The sequence below is a fragment of the Podarcis tiliguerta genome (assembly GCF_965153285.1).
Source record: "Podarcis tiliguerta genome assembly, chromosome: 9".
Lineage (NCBI taxonomy): Eukaryota > Metazoa > Chordata > Lepidosauria > Squamata > Lacertidae > Podarcis > Podarcis tiliguerta.
The window spans coordinates 43,463,652-43,478,943 of NC_139542.1; the positions used below are offsets into that span (position 1 = coordinate 43,463,652).

A 15,292-nucleotide genomic window follows, 5' to 3' on the forward strand; every position below is an offset into this window, starting at 1 on the left:
GAGAACAGCAATAGTGTTATCATATAACTGGAAATGGTCAAGGACAGGGAAACCCATTCTTGTTTCTTTATTTAGTTTAAAGCAGGGGATCATAACATGACCCATTTTTCAGCATATCCTAATTTGATTACCTTGAGAAAGAGATGGTCTGCATTTTAAGACTGAAGGTACGAATCATATTTTTTAAAAAATAAAAAAGCCTAGCTACAATCTGTACAGTGGTACCTCGGGTTAAGAACTTAATTCATTCTGGAGGTCCGTTCCTAACCTGAAACTGTTCTTAACCTGAGGCACCACTTTAGCTAATGGGGCCTCCCGCTGCCGCCACGCAACCGCCACACGATTTCTATTCTCATCCTGAAGCAAAGTTCTTAACCCGAGGTACTATTTCTGGGTTAGAGGAGTCTGACACGTCTGTAACCAGAGGTACCACTGTACAACTACATCACACATTTTAGGGGACATGTTCACACACAAAGTAATTGTGTGAAGATTTAACCCACATTCCATCCCGAATGCTTAAGCCAACTAAGTTCAAAGACTGGTTGCAGAATGGCAGACAGAATCAGGATCCCTAAAAAAAAATAAAAAATAAAAGCAGAGAGGGTCACATAACCCTAATGCTTATTATTTCATTAGTAGTTGCATTATTTCTTCATTTCCTCATACACTGGCCTGATTTCAAACAAGAACAACAAAGTATTCAAAAACAGTCTAGCCACAAGAACAGTTCTGCTATTATGTTCTGATTTGCACATTACAGCTTAAGAGGATCAAGAAATGACAAAGTAGCATATCAGACATTCTCACTTTGGCTAACCTGCTGAAGTACTGAAAAAATAAGCAGGAAAGTACTACATAGACTGTGGGCATTCGTTATCAATAATTCCTCCAAAACAATCATTAAAATCTCTTTGAAGTATTGTTTAAAATGAATGAATATTTTTTATGAAATATTCATTTCATGGCTTAAAGAATTTACTGTTGGCACTTCCCAAGCTTCTGGGGGGAAATGTGTTCTATAACCAGTGAGATACAACAGGAAAGGTTCTCTTCTGCATCTCCACATAATATACAGCTCCCTGAGGGAGAACCTGAAGATGACCCTACCAGCAGCAGCAGCATTTCTTAATACACAAGCAAGTCAATGTGGGGAAAATCATGAAAATGGTATAAGACCAAATTGGACAGTATGGGCTCAGAGTGAGCCTAGTCTTTAATAATATCAGACTCGAGAATCTTGTCATTTGAGAAACTTGAGTGGGATCAGATGAAACAAGTTCCTTCTAGCAGAATGAACAGAATCTGAAAGGACTTAATGTATTTTCACATTCAATTTGTATTTCCCATAGAGAAAAACGTACAGCATGTTCCAAATACATTGAGAGATAGGCCATATATAAGCTAAGGACAGAAGTCTTCAAGCTGCATGGTGTCAAAGGAGAGCAGAGATATATTGGGCACAATGGAAACCTGATGGAATTGAGAAAGCCAAGAGGACTAGTTTCTGCTGGCTACTACAGGTTAGGGTTCCACCTGCCTGCCATTGGGGCAGGAGTGCTCCCATAGCCAGTGACAGATCTATGCACAGCTGGATCTGTCTCATCCAAGCCCCTTGCAGCATGGCAGGTTGGGGGCTTCGACTGCCCTGTTGATCTATTATCAAATTAAACTATAGTTTACATGAATTTGCACAATGAATCTGAGGTCTTCCCCTATTTTATATTTTTAATGTAAGGGATATCAGTGGAGATGACTAGACAGGAATGATCCCATCCATATCAGTCAACTAACTCTTTTCTGAGTCTTTTTTTCTCTGAGAAACACACCTACAAGATACAAACCCAGAAGATGGTGAGACTTGTATACTAATTTCACATATACACAGACATGCTTAAAGCATTTGGTTAGAGTGTTTGCTACCTTTGCAATTAGTTATCTTCTCTTCTAATTGCTTCACTGGCATATCATATGAGACCTTGCTCTAGTTCTATTATAAATTCATTCAATGTTTTTTGTATATAAATATATGTAAACAGCACATTTTATGGCAATTTAATTAAATTGCTGTTCGGACATGACAGATATAACACTTCAGTTGAGGAAAGGAGGAAGATAGTTTTGCATACTTTGCTCAAATATAATATTAAAACATCCAAACCTATTATCTGGGGAGAATAATTTTTATAGTTCCACCAGTAAATTTATTACATATTTTGCATTACATAACAGAATGAATCTTGTTTAAGTAGAAGAATAATTAGGCTACTAGCTGAAAAACCTGGTTTTGCCATGAAAGTCACTAAAACAAGATGCCTGGAAATCTATCAAGAAAGATGAGAGATTTCTAACCTATTTCCTATGTTAAGTTAAGGGCAGAATAACCATGCCACCATCCCAGTTGATGGCCAAACAGGTAATGGTATGAAACATTCCAAAATTAAATACAGTGGATGCTCGTGCGGGAAGCATGTTCACAACCCGCAGCGTCCGCAACCCGCAGCGCTGCGTCTGCGCACGCACAGGTTGCGATTTGGTGCTTCTGTGCATGTGCAAGCACCAAAACCCAGAAGTATCCTGTCCAGTACTTCCGGGTTCAGCGCGGTGCACAACCCGAAATCGCACAACCCGAAGCGTCTGTAACCCGAGGTATGACTGTATCATTCTATATATAGACATAGTTAATCCTGATTCAGTAGCTCTTCCTTCTTAGCTTGTAAGTTCCAGTACTTGAAGAACATGTTGAAATTATGACAACACAAATTAGAAAAAAATTGAGTTTTACAGACCATTAACACCCTGTATGTGTGGGGAGTTAAAGTTTACCATGAACTTCTGTTAATCTTAATATATGCTTCAGTGGAAACCCCAGAAGTGGAATCTCTTACAGAGCCAATAGACTAGATTCAGAACAAGTTAGTTATGTTTTAAAGGTAAACGGACCCCTGACCATTAGGTCCAGTCGTGAAACTCTGGGGTTGCAGCACTTATCTCGCTTTACTGGCCGAGGGAGCTGGCGTACAGCTTCTGGGTCATGTGGCCAGCATGACTAAGCAGTTTCTGGCGAGCCAGAGCAGCGCATGGAAACACCATTTACCTTCCCGCCAGAGCGATACCTATTTATCTACTTGCACTTTGATGCGCTTTGGAACTGCTAGGTGGGCAAGAGCAGGGACCGAAAAATGGGAGCTCACCCCATCATGGGGATTCGAACTGCTGGCCTTCTGATCGGCTCTGTGGTTATGTTTTAGTTTCACTCAAATCAATGGGACAAATTAATCGTATTAGTTGATGCTTAAAACTAACTTAAATCCCATTGATTTTAATCAGAATAAAAGCATAACTAATCTACTCCGGGTCCAAGGCAATGTCTATTTAGTTCTGTCATTTTAAAATTGGAAGGGAGCTTATAAACTTCTGGTTGCATAACAATTCCACTGATTAACAAACAGTAAAATCTTGTTCAGATTATTGGAAATAATTTGAAAAATGTCCAGGTATAACAAGGTATCATAATCAAAGAAGTTTAATTTTGGTAGAGAACACTTGAATCAGGTTCATTTATTAAACTGTAGTAACAACCAGAGAAAATAACATTAAATACCACCCACCTAGAAGCATCTCTAATCTGTCTCTCAAGGCCAGCTCCCAGATGGAGAGGTATCCTAGGTACCGTATTTTTTGCTCTGTAAGACTCACTTTTTCCCTCCTAAAAAGTAAGGGGAAATGTGTGTGCGTCTTATGGAGTGAATGCAGGCTGCACAGCTATCCCAGAAGCCAGAACAGCAAGAGGGATTGCTGCTTTCACTGCGCAGCGATCCCTCTTGCTGTTCTGGCTTCTGAGATTCAGAATATTTTTTTTCTTGTTTTCCTCCTCCAAAAACTAGGTGTGTCTTGTGGTCTGGTGCGTCTTATAGAGCGAAAAATACGGTAGGTGAGAGAATCTATGAACAATGGCAACACACACATACATACACCATTGACTCTCCAGCCAGCAGTTGTGCTGCATTGCGTGCCCAAGTGGGCAAAGGTGGGAAGGACCCTGACTACAACACAGGTCTCAGTGATATCTGGCTGCTCTACAAGCAGGAGAGTTTCACCATTTCCTGTGTTCCCTTCCTCTACCTTTCCTCCCCTTTCACCATTCTACCATCCACTAAGGCATTTTCCTCAGGGAGAGTAAGACGTCAGCCTGCTTCTCCAAACCTTGACTTGCCTGAGGTTCTGTCTACTTGACAGGAGTGCAGGCCCTGTGGAAATATAAGGGAACACTTCCCTTCTTCTCAAGGTAGAAACTGATCCCAAAGTGAAAAGAGAAAAGGGACACCCAAACTTTGCCAACCTGTTCACCTTCATTTTACAATGTAAATTCCTACACACAGGCCATCGGATTAATTATTTTAAATACTAGCCCTAGCACAAAATCAAGTTCAATTCAATATCCAGAAAATGAAAGCCATCGCTTGTGAATCTATTTCTTCAAGCAGCTTAACTCAGAAATTGCCTTCCTTGTAAAGCTGATCTTATATATTTAAAAATCTTCAATGACATATGGCTCTCAGATCTGCAGCTTGCAAAACTTTGATCCGTTAGAAATATTCCAGACCAAGTTTTATCGTTTCCTACTAGGGATCCTCTCTTGCGTGTCTAATACAGCTGTCCGCTTAGAGCTCGGTCAAATCCCTGTTAGTGCTTGGATATGGATCTTGAAGATCCATTATTGGTTAAAACTCATTTTTTCCCTGTTGGGTTGGCACCCTTAACCCTATTGGATTCCTATCAATCCAAATGGAAATCTACACTGTATGGAAAGTTAAAAGGTTTGGGGTTCTCACCACAGGCACTGATAGCTGTCGGCTATGAGAAAGCCTGAGTAACAATTCACCAACGAATCTGGGATGGATGTAGAGCTTCAGCATCATGTGAGAAAGATGAATAAGCATCCAGCAATCAAAGATAATGGGAGAGTGTTTACCCCAGCGACATATTTGTCAAAATTACAAATACCTAAGGTAAATATAGACGGCTGTTTACCCTCACTAGATTCAACGTACTGCTCTCTGCCTTGTTGCAGGGCAGATACGTGGGTAAACTATATGTGGAACGAGTTTGCCCCGGCAGTGCGATAGAGGTGAAAACTGTCTCTCACGTCCTGATACAACGCCGTTTTTACAGGGATATATGCTCGGTTTTTATCACCCATTATACAGAAAATTCCAAGTGGGCCCAAACCTTTAAAATTTCTGATAGAGGACAATGATCCAGAGATCACCTTAAAGGTGGCCAAATTTTGCGTGGTTGCTGTGCTATTATAAAGACTATGGCCTCAGAAGCAAATTATAGATAATATTGGAGAGATTAAGACTTAAACCATATTTTAACTGCTGCCATAATTGTACTGTTTAACATTAAATTGATTGTTAATTTAAATTTTAATTTATTTTATTGTGTTTTTGATTTGTTTAGTATGGTATGTGAGTCTGGTCTGGGACCGTAATAAATTCAATTCAATTCAAAACTCTTCAATGTTCTTTAAACTTAATACTTTCTGTGTATGATCATATTTTCTCAGAGTTCACATCGCAGCAATTTTAAGCAAGCTACCTATGTGTTCTGATCCACACCATATAGTCCTTTGGTACAGCACAAACCCATTATTCCATTACAGAATCTTTCTGGTATTAATGCATATAATGCAAATCCTTCTGGACTGCACTCTGTGTTCAGTATTCAATGAATATCTGAAAACCTTTAGATATCCTATAAATAGCTTACAGTGAAATCCTATGCAATATTTACTCAGCACTTAAGGACTCAGTTACATTAGTCAAAAAAACAGCGTTTTGAATGCATTATAAGCATGCAACAATAGATGGTCCTGTAGAGCTCAAATCTTTTATATGTGATTTTACATAGCATTTTTTCTTTGTTATAACAATTTATGACTTGTTTATAGTGGGTTTTTTTCTATGTGTAGATCCATCCAAAGACTCAGCAAGTGCACTCTTTGTTTCTTCCAACCCAACTTTCCTTCCCATTACCAACGAAACAGTCTCATTCTCAAACAATTAGGGGAGCATCTGCTCCCTATGAATTCACTTTCAGTACATTAAGCATTTGGTGACAAAGGGTCAGACTGTCATAGGCAAACCAATAAATCAATGCTTATTTTATGTTTCTTTTTCTGTGCTAATTTATTTTGTTGCTGATGCTACTAAAAGGCAAAAGAAGGGGGGTGAGAGAGAGAGAGAATATTAATTTGTTACTGGGAGCCCACCCATTATCCAAACTAAGAAATGTATCCTTCCTTGTTCTCTAACCCATAAATTGTTCCACAGAAAATCAAGCTATATGAACCTATCAAACATATCTTATTAGGTGAATTTTTCATATCACTCCAACTCCAAGACTACTTATCTCAACATAGGTACTTATCTCAACACATTTACTGCCTTCCTGATATGATTTCTTAACACCAATTACTCAAGAGATAAGGTTTGTTTGTTTTTATCAAGCATCTTCCAAAGCACTATGCTTTAAGTGAAGTCTCGAAAAAGAAAATACTAACGTGAAACAATGTCACTCACAGAGGGAATTCTGTCTTGAAGATGCAGTGCCAAAGAACAGTTTGAATAAGTGATATTGTTCTGTGTATTGTGTATAATGGAGCCACTACTGCAGCTCTATAGCACTTCAGAATTTTTTCCAGCCTTCTGTCACATCATCCATCACAGACAAGGGTAACCAAATACCATGATTCAGGGCACAGAGCTGATCACCCCTGAAAGCTGAAAGGGAAATGTTGTTCCCCATGTTACTACAGCACACAAATCAGGAATAGCTTAGGGAGGAAATTGGGGAAAGCACCATAAAAACAAAATTAATGGATTTTCACTCCATTCTGTCTACATTCCACCCCCCTCCTTACCAGGCCTTATAGCTAGCGCTTTTTTTCCTGGGGGAATGCAGGAGTACGCATACCCCTAAACATTTTGTGAATCTAACTTTGGCCTGATTGAGGGGCAGTATTTTAATATGTGTAGGAAAATGAGAATACCCCTAAACAATTTTTTTAGGGGGGAAAAGAACTCCTTAGCCATAGCTATATACCCAAAGCTAAGGTCAATAGGATAAGCAAATGAAGCAGATCCAATAGCCGATTTTAAAGCAATTCTCGCTGCTTTCTGGAATACTATTAATTCTTTCAGTTCCAAAATTAAGAAGTGCAATAAATGAAGATAAGATTTAAAAGTTCTCAACTTTCTGGGATTTACGTAGTCTGGCAATCAATTCTAAAAGATAAAAGATATACAGTTGGGGCTCCCTCGCACTCCCCCTTCATGATTCTGATTCATTGCAATGCCACATGTACATTGAATCAGAAGGCTGCTATTAATGTCAAAAGGGTAGCAAGGTCAGTTTGATAAGATATATGTGGCATGCCCTATTTTTAGAATTTGCTACATCTGTTGGTGGGTTTGATCTCAAAGGCATTTGTAAATAACAGGTAAGCTGAGAAAAATTACTGATATTTGAAGCAAAAAAAATATCTTTACAACAAGAAGCAATTCAGTTTGTGTTGATATGAGATTATAGGTGGCTACAGATAATGGTGCTATTCACACGATGACTGCAAATAAAACATAATGGCCTGTTCTTTGAAGTAGTACTTATCAATGGGAAGAAACCTAACCTGTGATAGGATTCTCTAAAATCTACCCGTTAAATATCATGAAAGGATTAACCAAAGCTGAACTTCATTGCTCAGCCTTGCATTACTAAATACGTTGCATTGCTACATTGGCTCCCAGGACGTTTCCAAGCACAATTCAAAGTGTTGGCGCTGACTTTTAAAGCTCTAAATGGCCTCGGTCCAGTATACCTGTAAAAGCGTCTCCACTCCCATCATTCTTCCCGGACACTGAGGTCCAGTGCCAAGGGCCTTCTGGTGGCTCCCTCGCAGAGAGAAACCAAGTTACAGGGAACCAGGCAGAGGGCCTTCTCGGTAGTGGCACCCACCCTGTGGAACACCCTCCCACCAGATGTCAAACTGAACAACAACTACCAGACTTTCAGAAGACATCTGAAGGCAGCCCTGCTTAGGGAAGCTTTTAATGTTTAATAGACTAATTTCAATATTTTGCTGGACGCCACCCAGAGTGGCTGGGGAAACCCAGCCAGATGGGTGGGGTATAAATTATTATTATTATTATTATTATTATTATTATTATTATATCATAATATTTCACAGGTATGTGCAAAAGCACACAGATTGTCAAAATCTCTAATCAAACTAAAAAATAAATGAAAGCCTGATGAGTATAAGCCAGTGGTTTTCAACCAGTGTGCCGTGGCACCCTGGGGTGACTTGAGTGATGGTCAAGGGTGCCACGGCCAATATGGCCTCCATCCCTCTTTCCTTCCCTCCCTCTTCTGATGCCCTCTTGCACCTCTGCCTCCCAAAGGCTTGCTCAGCTACAACCTCTCCAGCTAAATGGTGCCTCTGGGGCTGGCCAGGGGGTGCTGCTTGCCAGGAGCTGAGGTGGCAAGCAGATGGGTGAGGGAGCCCATCCAGTCAATCAGCCATCCCTTGCTGTTGGGAATGGATCAACAATTGGGAGGCCAGGCAGGCAGGCAGGCAGGCAGGCACTACACTGGCCTTACTTGTGCTTGCTAAGTGCAATGCCTGCCTGGGAGGTGAGTGTCTGGCGCCAAAGGGGAATCTTTCCACCATGTAGACCCAGTGGTGCCTGCTGCTGCCACCTGCTGCCTCTGAAGGTGAGTAAGATGGTGCCCGCACATTCACCTTCAGCCAGTCTCTATTGGGCCACTAAGGCTGGGGGAATCCTCTTCCCAGGCCCCTGTGAGACAGCTTGAGACGGCACCTCTCTTTTGGGTGAGGGGAGAAGGCTCAGAGACCGGGGCAGCTATGTGGAGGACTCACAAGGAGAGGGGAGAGGAGGCTGAAGGATCACTCCACATTGGAGGGTGTTCTAAAAGGGGTGAATGACTGCTGGCTGTAATCAAGAGGTGACATAAATTGGCTTCTGAGGCTTTGGAATGTGTTTCCTCACAGGGGAGCCGCAGAAATAATGTAGTTGGTCAAGGAAGCCATGGACTCAAAAAGGTTGAATACCTCTGGTATAATCATATTCAAAAACATGTATTTGTGTGTTTGTATTTCACCTTAAAATTACATCACAAATAGCACATTACAACTGTAACTCCATCCTAAGAAACAAAGTATTTCAACACTCAAGCCATACATTTTCGAAAAATATATCAGCCAATGCAATCAAATGCTTAAAGTGCTCTATCTCAGAAGTATTCAGATGCAGGGTCACAAGGCACAAGTGTGTTGACACCCAAATTCATCTGCCCTAAATCCCTTCTGGAAAAGAGGCAGGCACTAATCGATATTCAGTATTTAATATTAATGGCACATGATAGCTGAGCTCTCCCGCTCTGCCCCGCCCCGCCCATCTACCATTGTTGCAATCTAACAGTGATGTCAACAACCTAACAGGGATGTCTTCCACCTTACATGTTACAGGTGGGCTGGCCTACAATAGATTCCCATGACTTTGCATTCCATATAAGGAAAACTATGTTCTGCCTCCTACTCATTTCAATCTATTTAGTGCTGAATGGTCCAGGTGTCTGTTTATTAGGAATAAAGATTCCTGATGACCAATTGTGCTTAATTCTATTAAATCTTTGATTTATCAACACAAGCTATATTTTTGTGAAGTAAGGAAAAATTATAAAAAGGTATGCTTTCCTAAGCAGTGCAGGTGCACTCAATTAAAACTATCTATTTTGAGAACTGTACCATACTAGCCACCAATGATAGCATAAACTTCAGAATTTGGCAAGAAAATGTGCTCCCTTAAATTGAAAGGAGTTTTTGATGTTTTATTTTTGATAGAACAGCTGCATTACTGGAGGGAAATCTATCAAATGAAAAGCAACAGAATACAAGAATACATTTAAATGCATAATTGTTACTATGAAAAACAATGGAACCATTAACATAACTTGATAGACACCTCTGTAGCCTCAAGTATAACCCTGTTTTTCAAGAGAATCTGGTAGAAAAATGGCATCTGGTCGTCTCTCCAATATGCAATGCACAGCTTTAGAAACTTCAGTAGCTATGCAACTACACTTGACATCTCACAACTTTTGCTGTTATACGTATTATCCATCTGCTCAGTAAGTATACTATGCTGAACAGCAAGGAAACAAGATTACATGAACATAGTTTCCAGAATTATAAAGAAAAAACAACAATGATTAAAATGCAAACTGATATGCTTTAGTGCTTTGCTGTGGAACAATGAATAAACAGCGTTCATCTTTTTTTTACTCAATTGTTGTATTTCTTCCTCTCCCCAACCATCCACAATTAATCTTCTTAAGATGAAATACTCCCTATATACCCAGGATTTTACTGCATGGTATCCTGACACTGGGGCGGCTCACACCTGTTACATAATAAGGGAGCCCTCAGAGTAACACACACTTTGGAACACACACTAAGATCAGGAGGAATTCCTACAGGAGGAACATGGACAACTGTGTTTGATACCTCACTACCACCTGTCTGAGCTATCTGTCTCACTCTAGGCAGCATGGAGGGAGGCAACAGCAGGTCAGATTTTTCACTGTTTTGCTCCTAGGCAACATTCATCAGAATAAGACAGTAAGTACCAAGTGGTGGTAGAAAAGCTGTCCCAGCAATCTTGGGAGAGCTATGACAGTACAGATTATCCTGCCTGCCCACTGCTGTTTGCACAAAATCCTTGGAAATGAGATGTGAATAAGGAATTCCCTGTGTTTGTTTACGCCCACATAGTGTGTTACTTCTTTCTTTCTTTTTGCTACTCCCCAGAGGAGAGAATAACAGCTGTACTATTGATGATACAATTAACACTTTCTATTTGTATGAAATGATAGTATAAATTTAACCATTAACAGTCTGACCAGTTCAGAAATATGCATGTACACTTTTCAAAACAGACCAACACATGAAACTTTGGACTTTCTACAGAGGAATGTGTGCATTCATGCACACAGATGCATGTTTGCATGCAAATAAAAAAAGGGGGGCATCGCTTTCAGAAGTGCATTTTTGGGACAGGAGCAGTTACCTTGGAACTGCTTGGCATATAACTGGAATAAATATGACCATTTTGATAGCAATTCACTGGCCATGTTCAGAAGCAATGCTGACAACCAACCACAGTTAAGAAGATTTGTTTGTTCCTAGCTTCTGATCATGGTTTGCTTGGGAGAGTCAAACAAAAGTGCTGGTTCAAATGTAACAGCATTCTACAGTTTGCTTTCCTGCTCCAGGGAGTAGTGAAATGATACTGCACACACCATTGCTTAACTATGGTTTACCCCAGCATTAAAACAAAATAAGTTTTTTTTAATATCTGTAGCTCATGAAGTCCATGAAGGATTCTTTTATACATAGAAAGTTCACGAATATATACACTGTCACATATTTTTACCTCAGCTATGAGATGTGATGAAAATGTTAGCAAAATTCCATAGTTACAGACCTTGTTACTGTTAACTAATCAATAATATGGAGATATTTACCTGTGCGTAAGTCTCCGGTGGCTAATGCAAACAGCTGTGTGTTGGTCTTGAGCAACGCATACCTTATGACGACTACATTTCATCTTTAAGCATGGATCTTTAGCTGGGTCTAAAGCTAAAAACAATTAGGAGAATATTTTTTTAAATAATCCTTTTCTACAGATGTACAGTAATTATAAGCCAACTCAATTGTTGCACACAGTAGAGTTATGAATGCCTTACTGGGGGCTCTTAAGTGCATTTCATGTTACATTAAACCAATACTTTTAAAAAAGAAACCTGCATTATAATAAAAGGTGTAGTCTAGCACACAAGCACACATAATAACACCTATGTATGGCTGATTGTGTGCTCCTAATTTCTTGCTGTTAAGGTTTCTAGTTTGGTCTTTGTTGTCATTGCTTTGATGCCCAGGTAGTACGTAAACTTCCATGGGAACAGATTCGTAGGAACTTGTTTTTCACGTGATAAACATAACTATCACATCTGACACTTGCATCACCTGTTGACTGCCAAGGACAGAAACTTGATTGGATGGGAGCACTACTTGTATATGGGCACATTTTTCACCATGTAAAGATCAACATTTGAATTGGTTGCATAAATTATCATTAGACAGAAACTCAAAAAGACAGGGACTAACTTGTACCACCTTGTTCTAACTTGTGTTAAAAGCAACATAATATAGTGAGATTTACCACATTATGGGATGCATAACCTTAGAATGCAGTAATTTCTAAATTCAAACACCTGATTGAATCAAGTGGCACTTTGTGGTTTGAGAAGTATTTTCTGCATAGGGTTTAAAAGGGTTGAAATGTGACTATGGCCCAGTTCAAAGCTCACGTGGTACACCATGACCACACCAGTTGCCTGTTTTGCTCTTCCCTGCTAGCATAGGGAATGATTCCTGAGCTTATTCCAAAATGGGGATCATAGCTTTGTTTTGCTCAAACATACCACAACGTTAAGAACAAACATTGGCTGCAGAACTGCACTTTGGAAGTAACGCTAAACCAAGGATGGTGGCACTAGCATGGAGGAGCAAGGCTGACTAGATAAAATCACTTGCATCTAGCAGGACCTTGACTCCGCTGTTACAGCAGATGAATCTCAAAGGGTGTCTAGAGAACTGTCTAATCCTGTTGTGTTGGATGAGTTTCAGGTAGTAAGGCTCAAAGATGAGGATAAAATGCTTGGACCGGCCAGAGTGACCACTAACGTTCTGGATCCTTGCCCCTCTTGGCTGATAAAAACTAGCAGAGAGGGGACAGGTGGCGGGGCCAGTAATTACCAGCCAGTTGCCACCCTCCCCTTCTTAGGCAAGCTTCTTGAGGTGGTAGTCACGGAACAGATCTAGGTGCTCTTGGAGGAAACTGGTTTTCTTTGTTGTTGTTGTTTAGTCGTTCAGTCGTGTCCGACTCTTCGTGACCCCATGGACCAGAGCACGCCAGGCACTTCTGTCTTCCACTGCCACCCGCAGTTTGGTCAAACTCATGTTCGTAGGGTTTTGGCACAGAAACTGCTTTGGTTGCCCTGTATGATGATCTCTACCAGGATAGAGACTGGATTAGAGCCAATAAACTGAAGCTCAGTTCAGAGAGGTCTGAGGCACTGTTAGTGGGTGGTTTGCTGGATCAGATGGGATACTGCCTGCTCTTGAAGGAGCAGGTACGCAGCTTAGGGTTCCTTCTGGATCCACAGCTGTCGTTTGAGGCTCAGGTGGCCTCGTTGGCATGGTGTGTCTTCCATCAGCTTTGGCTGGTGGCCCGGCTGTGCTCCTATCTGGACATGGATAGCCTAACTTGTCTATGTTCTGATAACCTCTAGGTTAGATTACTGCAATATGTTATACATGGGGCTTCTGTTATACAGGTTGCTCACCAGGGCAATACAGTTTCAGCACTTACCACCAATCCTGGCCAAACTTCACTAGCTGCCAATTAATTTTGGGGCCCAATTCAAAATGCTGGTTTTGACTTATAAATCCTTAAGTGGCTCAGGACTACAATACTTCCTGGATCACCTCTCCCCATATGAAGCCATTCAGACCTCACACTCATCATCTGAGGCAACATGAGAATGTGTATTTTCTGCTGTGGCTCTCCAGGGAGGGAATGCTCTCCCCAGGGAGACTTGCCTGGTGCCATTGTTACATATCTTTAGGCTCCAGGAAAATACATTTCTCTTTTTCCATGTCTTTGGCTAATTAAATAATATGTGACCTTTTAAACAGGGGGCAGGATACTGTTTTCTCACTACGGTATATATTTTTGTCTTTTTATATTGTACATCATCCTGTGACCGTGGATGAACTGGCAGTTTAGAAAATAATAATAATAATAATAATAATAATAATAATAATAATAATAATCTGCATTCCTGGTAAACCAGTTATGGTAGTTTACCTTGGCATGCAAACAAGGTCAATGGGAAATCAGAGAATATTGATTAAAAAATAGTCAGGAGTTCTTTGTTTTACACAGAAACAAAACACTGAATAAGCTTTGGCTTTCATTCCTTTGAACTCACTGAGAAATCACTGCATCAGGGCTGTATTAAATTCAAGTAAAAACAACAACATTACAAACATTTTCTCAGATAGCTGTCAGATTTAGAAGCCCTGTGCTATTTCTCTCTGTATTGTGTTTCTCACACCTCCAGAAATGTGTGACAACAAAGACTTCGTTCACTAGATAAAACACTGTCACAATATGATTTTCAAAATAAAATAAAAAACGGGGACATTCCCAGTGTTTGATAGATTCTAGCAATACTCTGCCTTTCAATAAATATAGAATGGACATTTACAAATGTGTAACAGAATACCTGAGAACCTATGTGAAAGATTGAAAATCAGTACAATTTCATGCCTATATAACCTGAGAATACTCAGTGATCCATTCGCTGTGTATACAATGCTTTAATAATATCATATGGACAGGTATCAGTTTCAATAGGAGGCAATGTTTTGAACATGAATGCCACTTGTTCAGCTAAAAACAGGAAGTGACTGCGGTGACAAGTGACTGGTTGGGTTGCAGTATGATCACATATTTTTTACTTACAGTGCAAGTGCAATCTCTTTTCTATAGCAGAACTAAAGCAGTTTTAAGCAAAAGTATACTAGTATTTAATTTGTGTGGGGCCAACCCTGAAAACTGACTTAAAGCTTCAGCTCATACAGACACCCATGACTGAATGAAGAAGAACACATAGAAGAAAAATTATGTATGCTGGTTTATCTACACTGGCCTCTAAACCCAATTTATGTTAAAGGCCACAAGTTTCCTAGTCCCTGTCACAAAAAGCATTGGGTCTACCATTCCATTTTCCCTGACTGGGCAGCACATAGTTCCTGCTAAACCATTAGATCCACACAGGGCCAGCCCAAAACATTTTGGCGTCTGATACAATCCACAAAATGGTCCCCCCACTTCAACCTTGGGAGAAGGGGTGATCTACATCAGGAACAGACAGCAGGGAATCAAAGCAACTTTACCAATGGTTTAAGTAGGAGTCAAAGGCAGTCACTAGGAGGATGGGGTGGCTACCCTGAATCAAAGTGGGCAGGTGCAGGAGATCCCAGGGGGCAGAGCCTTCCCCCCCTTTCCTTTCTAGTGGTGGGAGGCGAACAGTTCCTTTGTCCCTGTCTCAGGTGCCTAAGATCTCCCTTCTGACT

At 40.4% G+C, this 15,292-nt stretch overlaps 1 protein-coding gene across 1 annotated transcript in view; it reads right to left on the minus strand.

Annotated features, from left to right (window-relative positions):
- SPOCK3 (SPARC (osteonectin), cwcv and kazal like domains proteoglycan 3) overlaps positions 1-15,292 on the minus strand; it is a 109,717-nt gene that overhangs the window by 44,785 nt on the left and 49,640 nt on the right. The window contains exon 4 of the mRNA XM_083457462.1: positions 11,611-11,725. Within this exon, the coding sequence (XP_083313588.1) occupies positions 11,611-11,725 (115 nt within the window). The remainder of the gene's footprint in view (positions 1-11,610; positions 11,726-15,292) is intronic.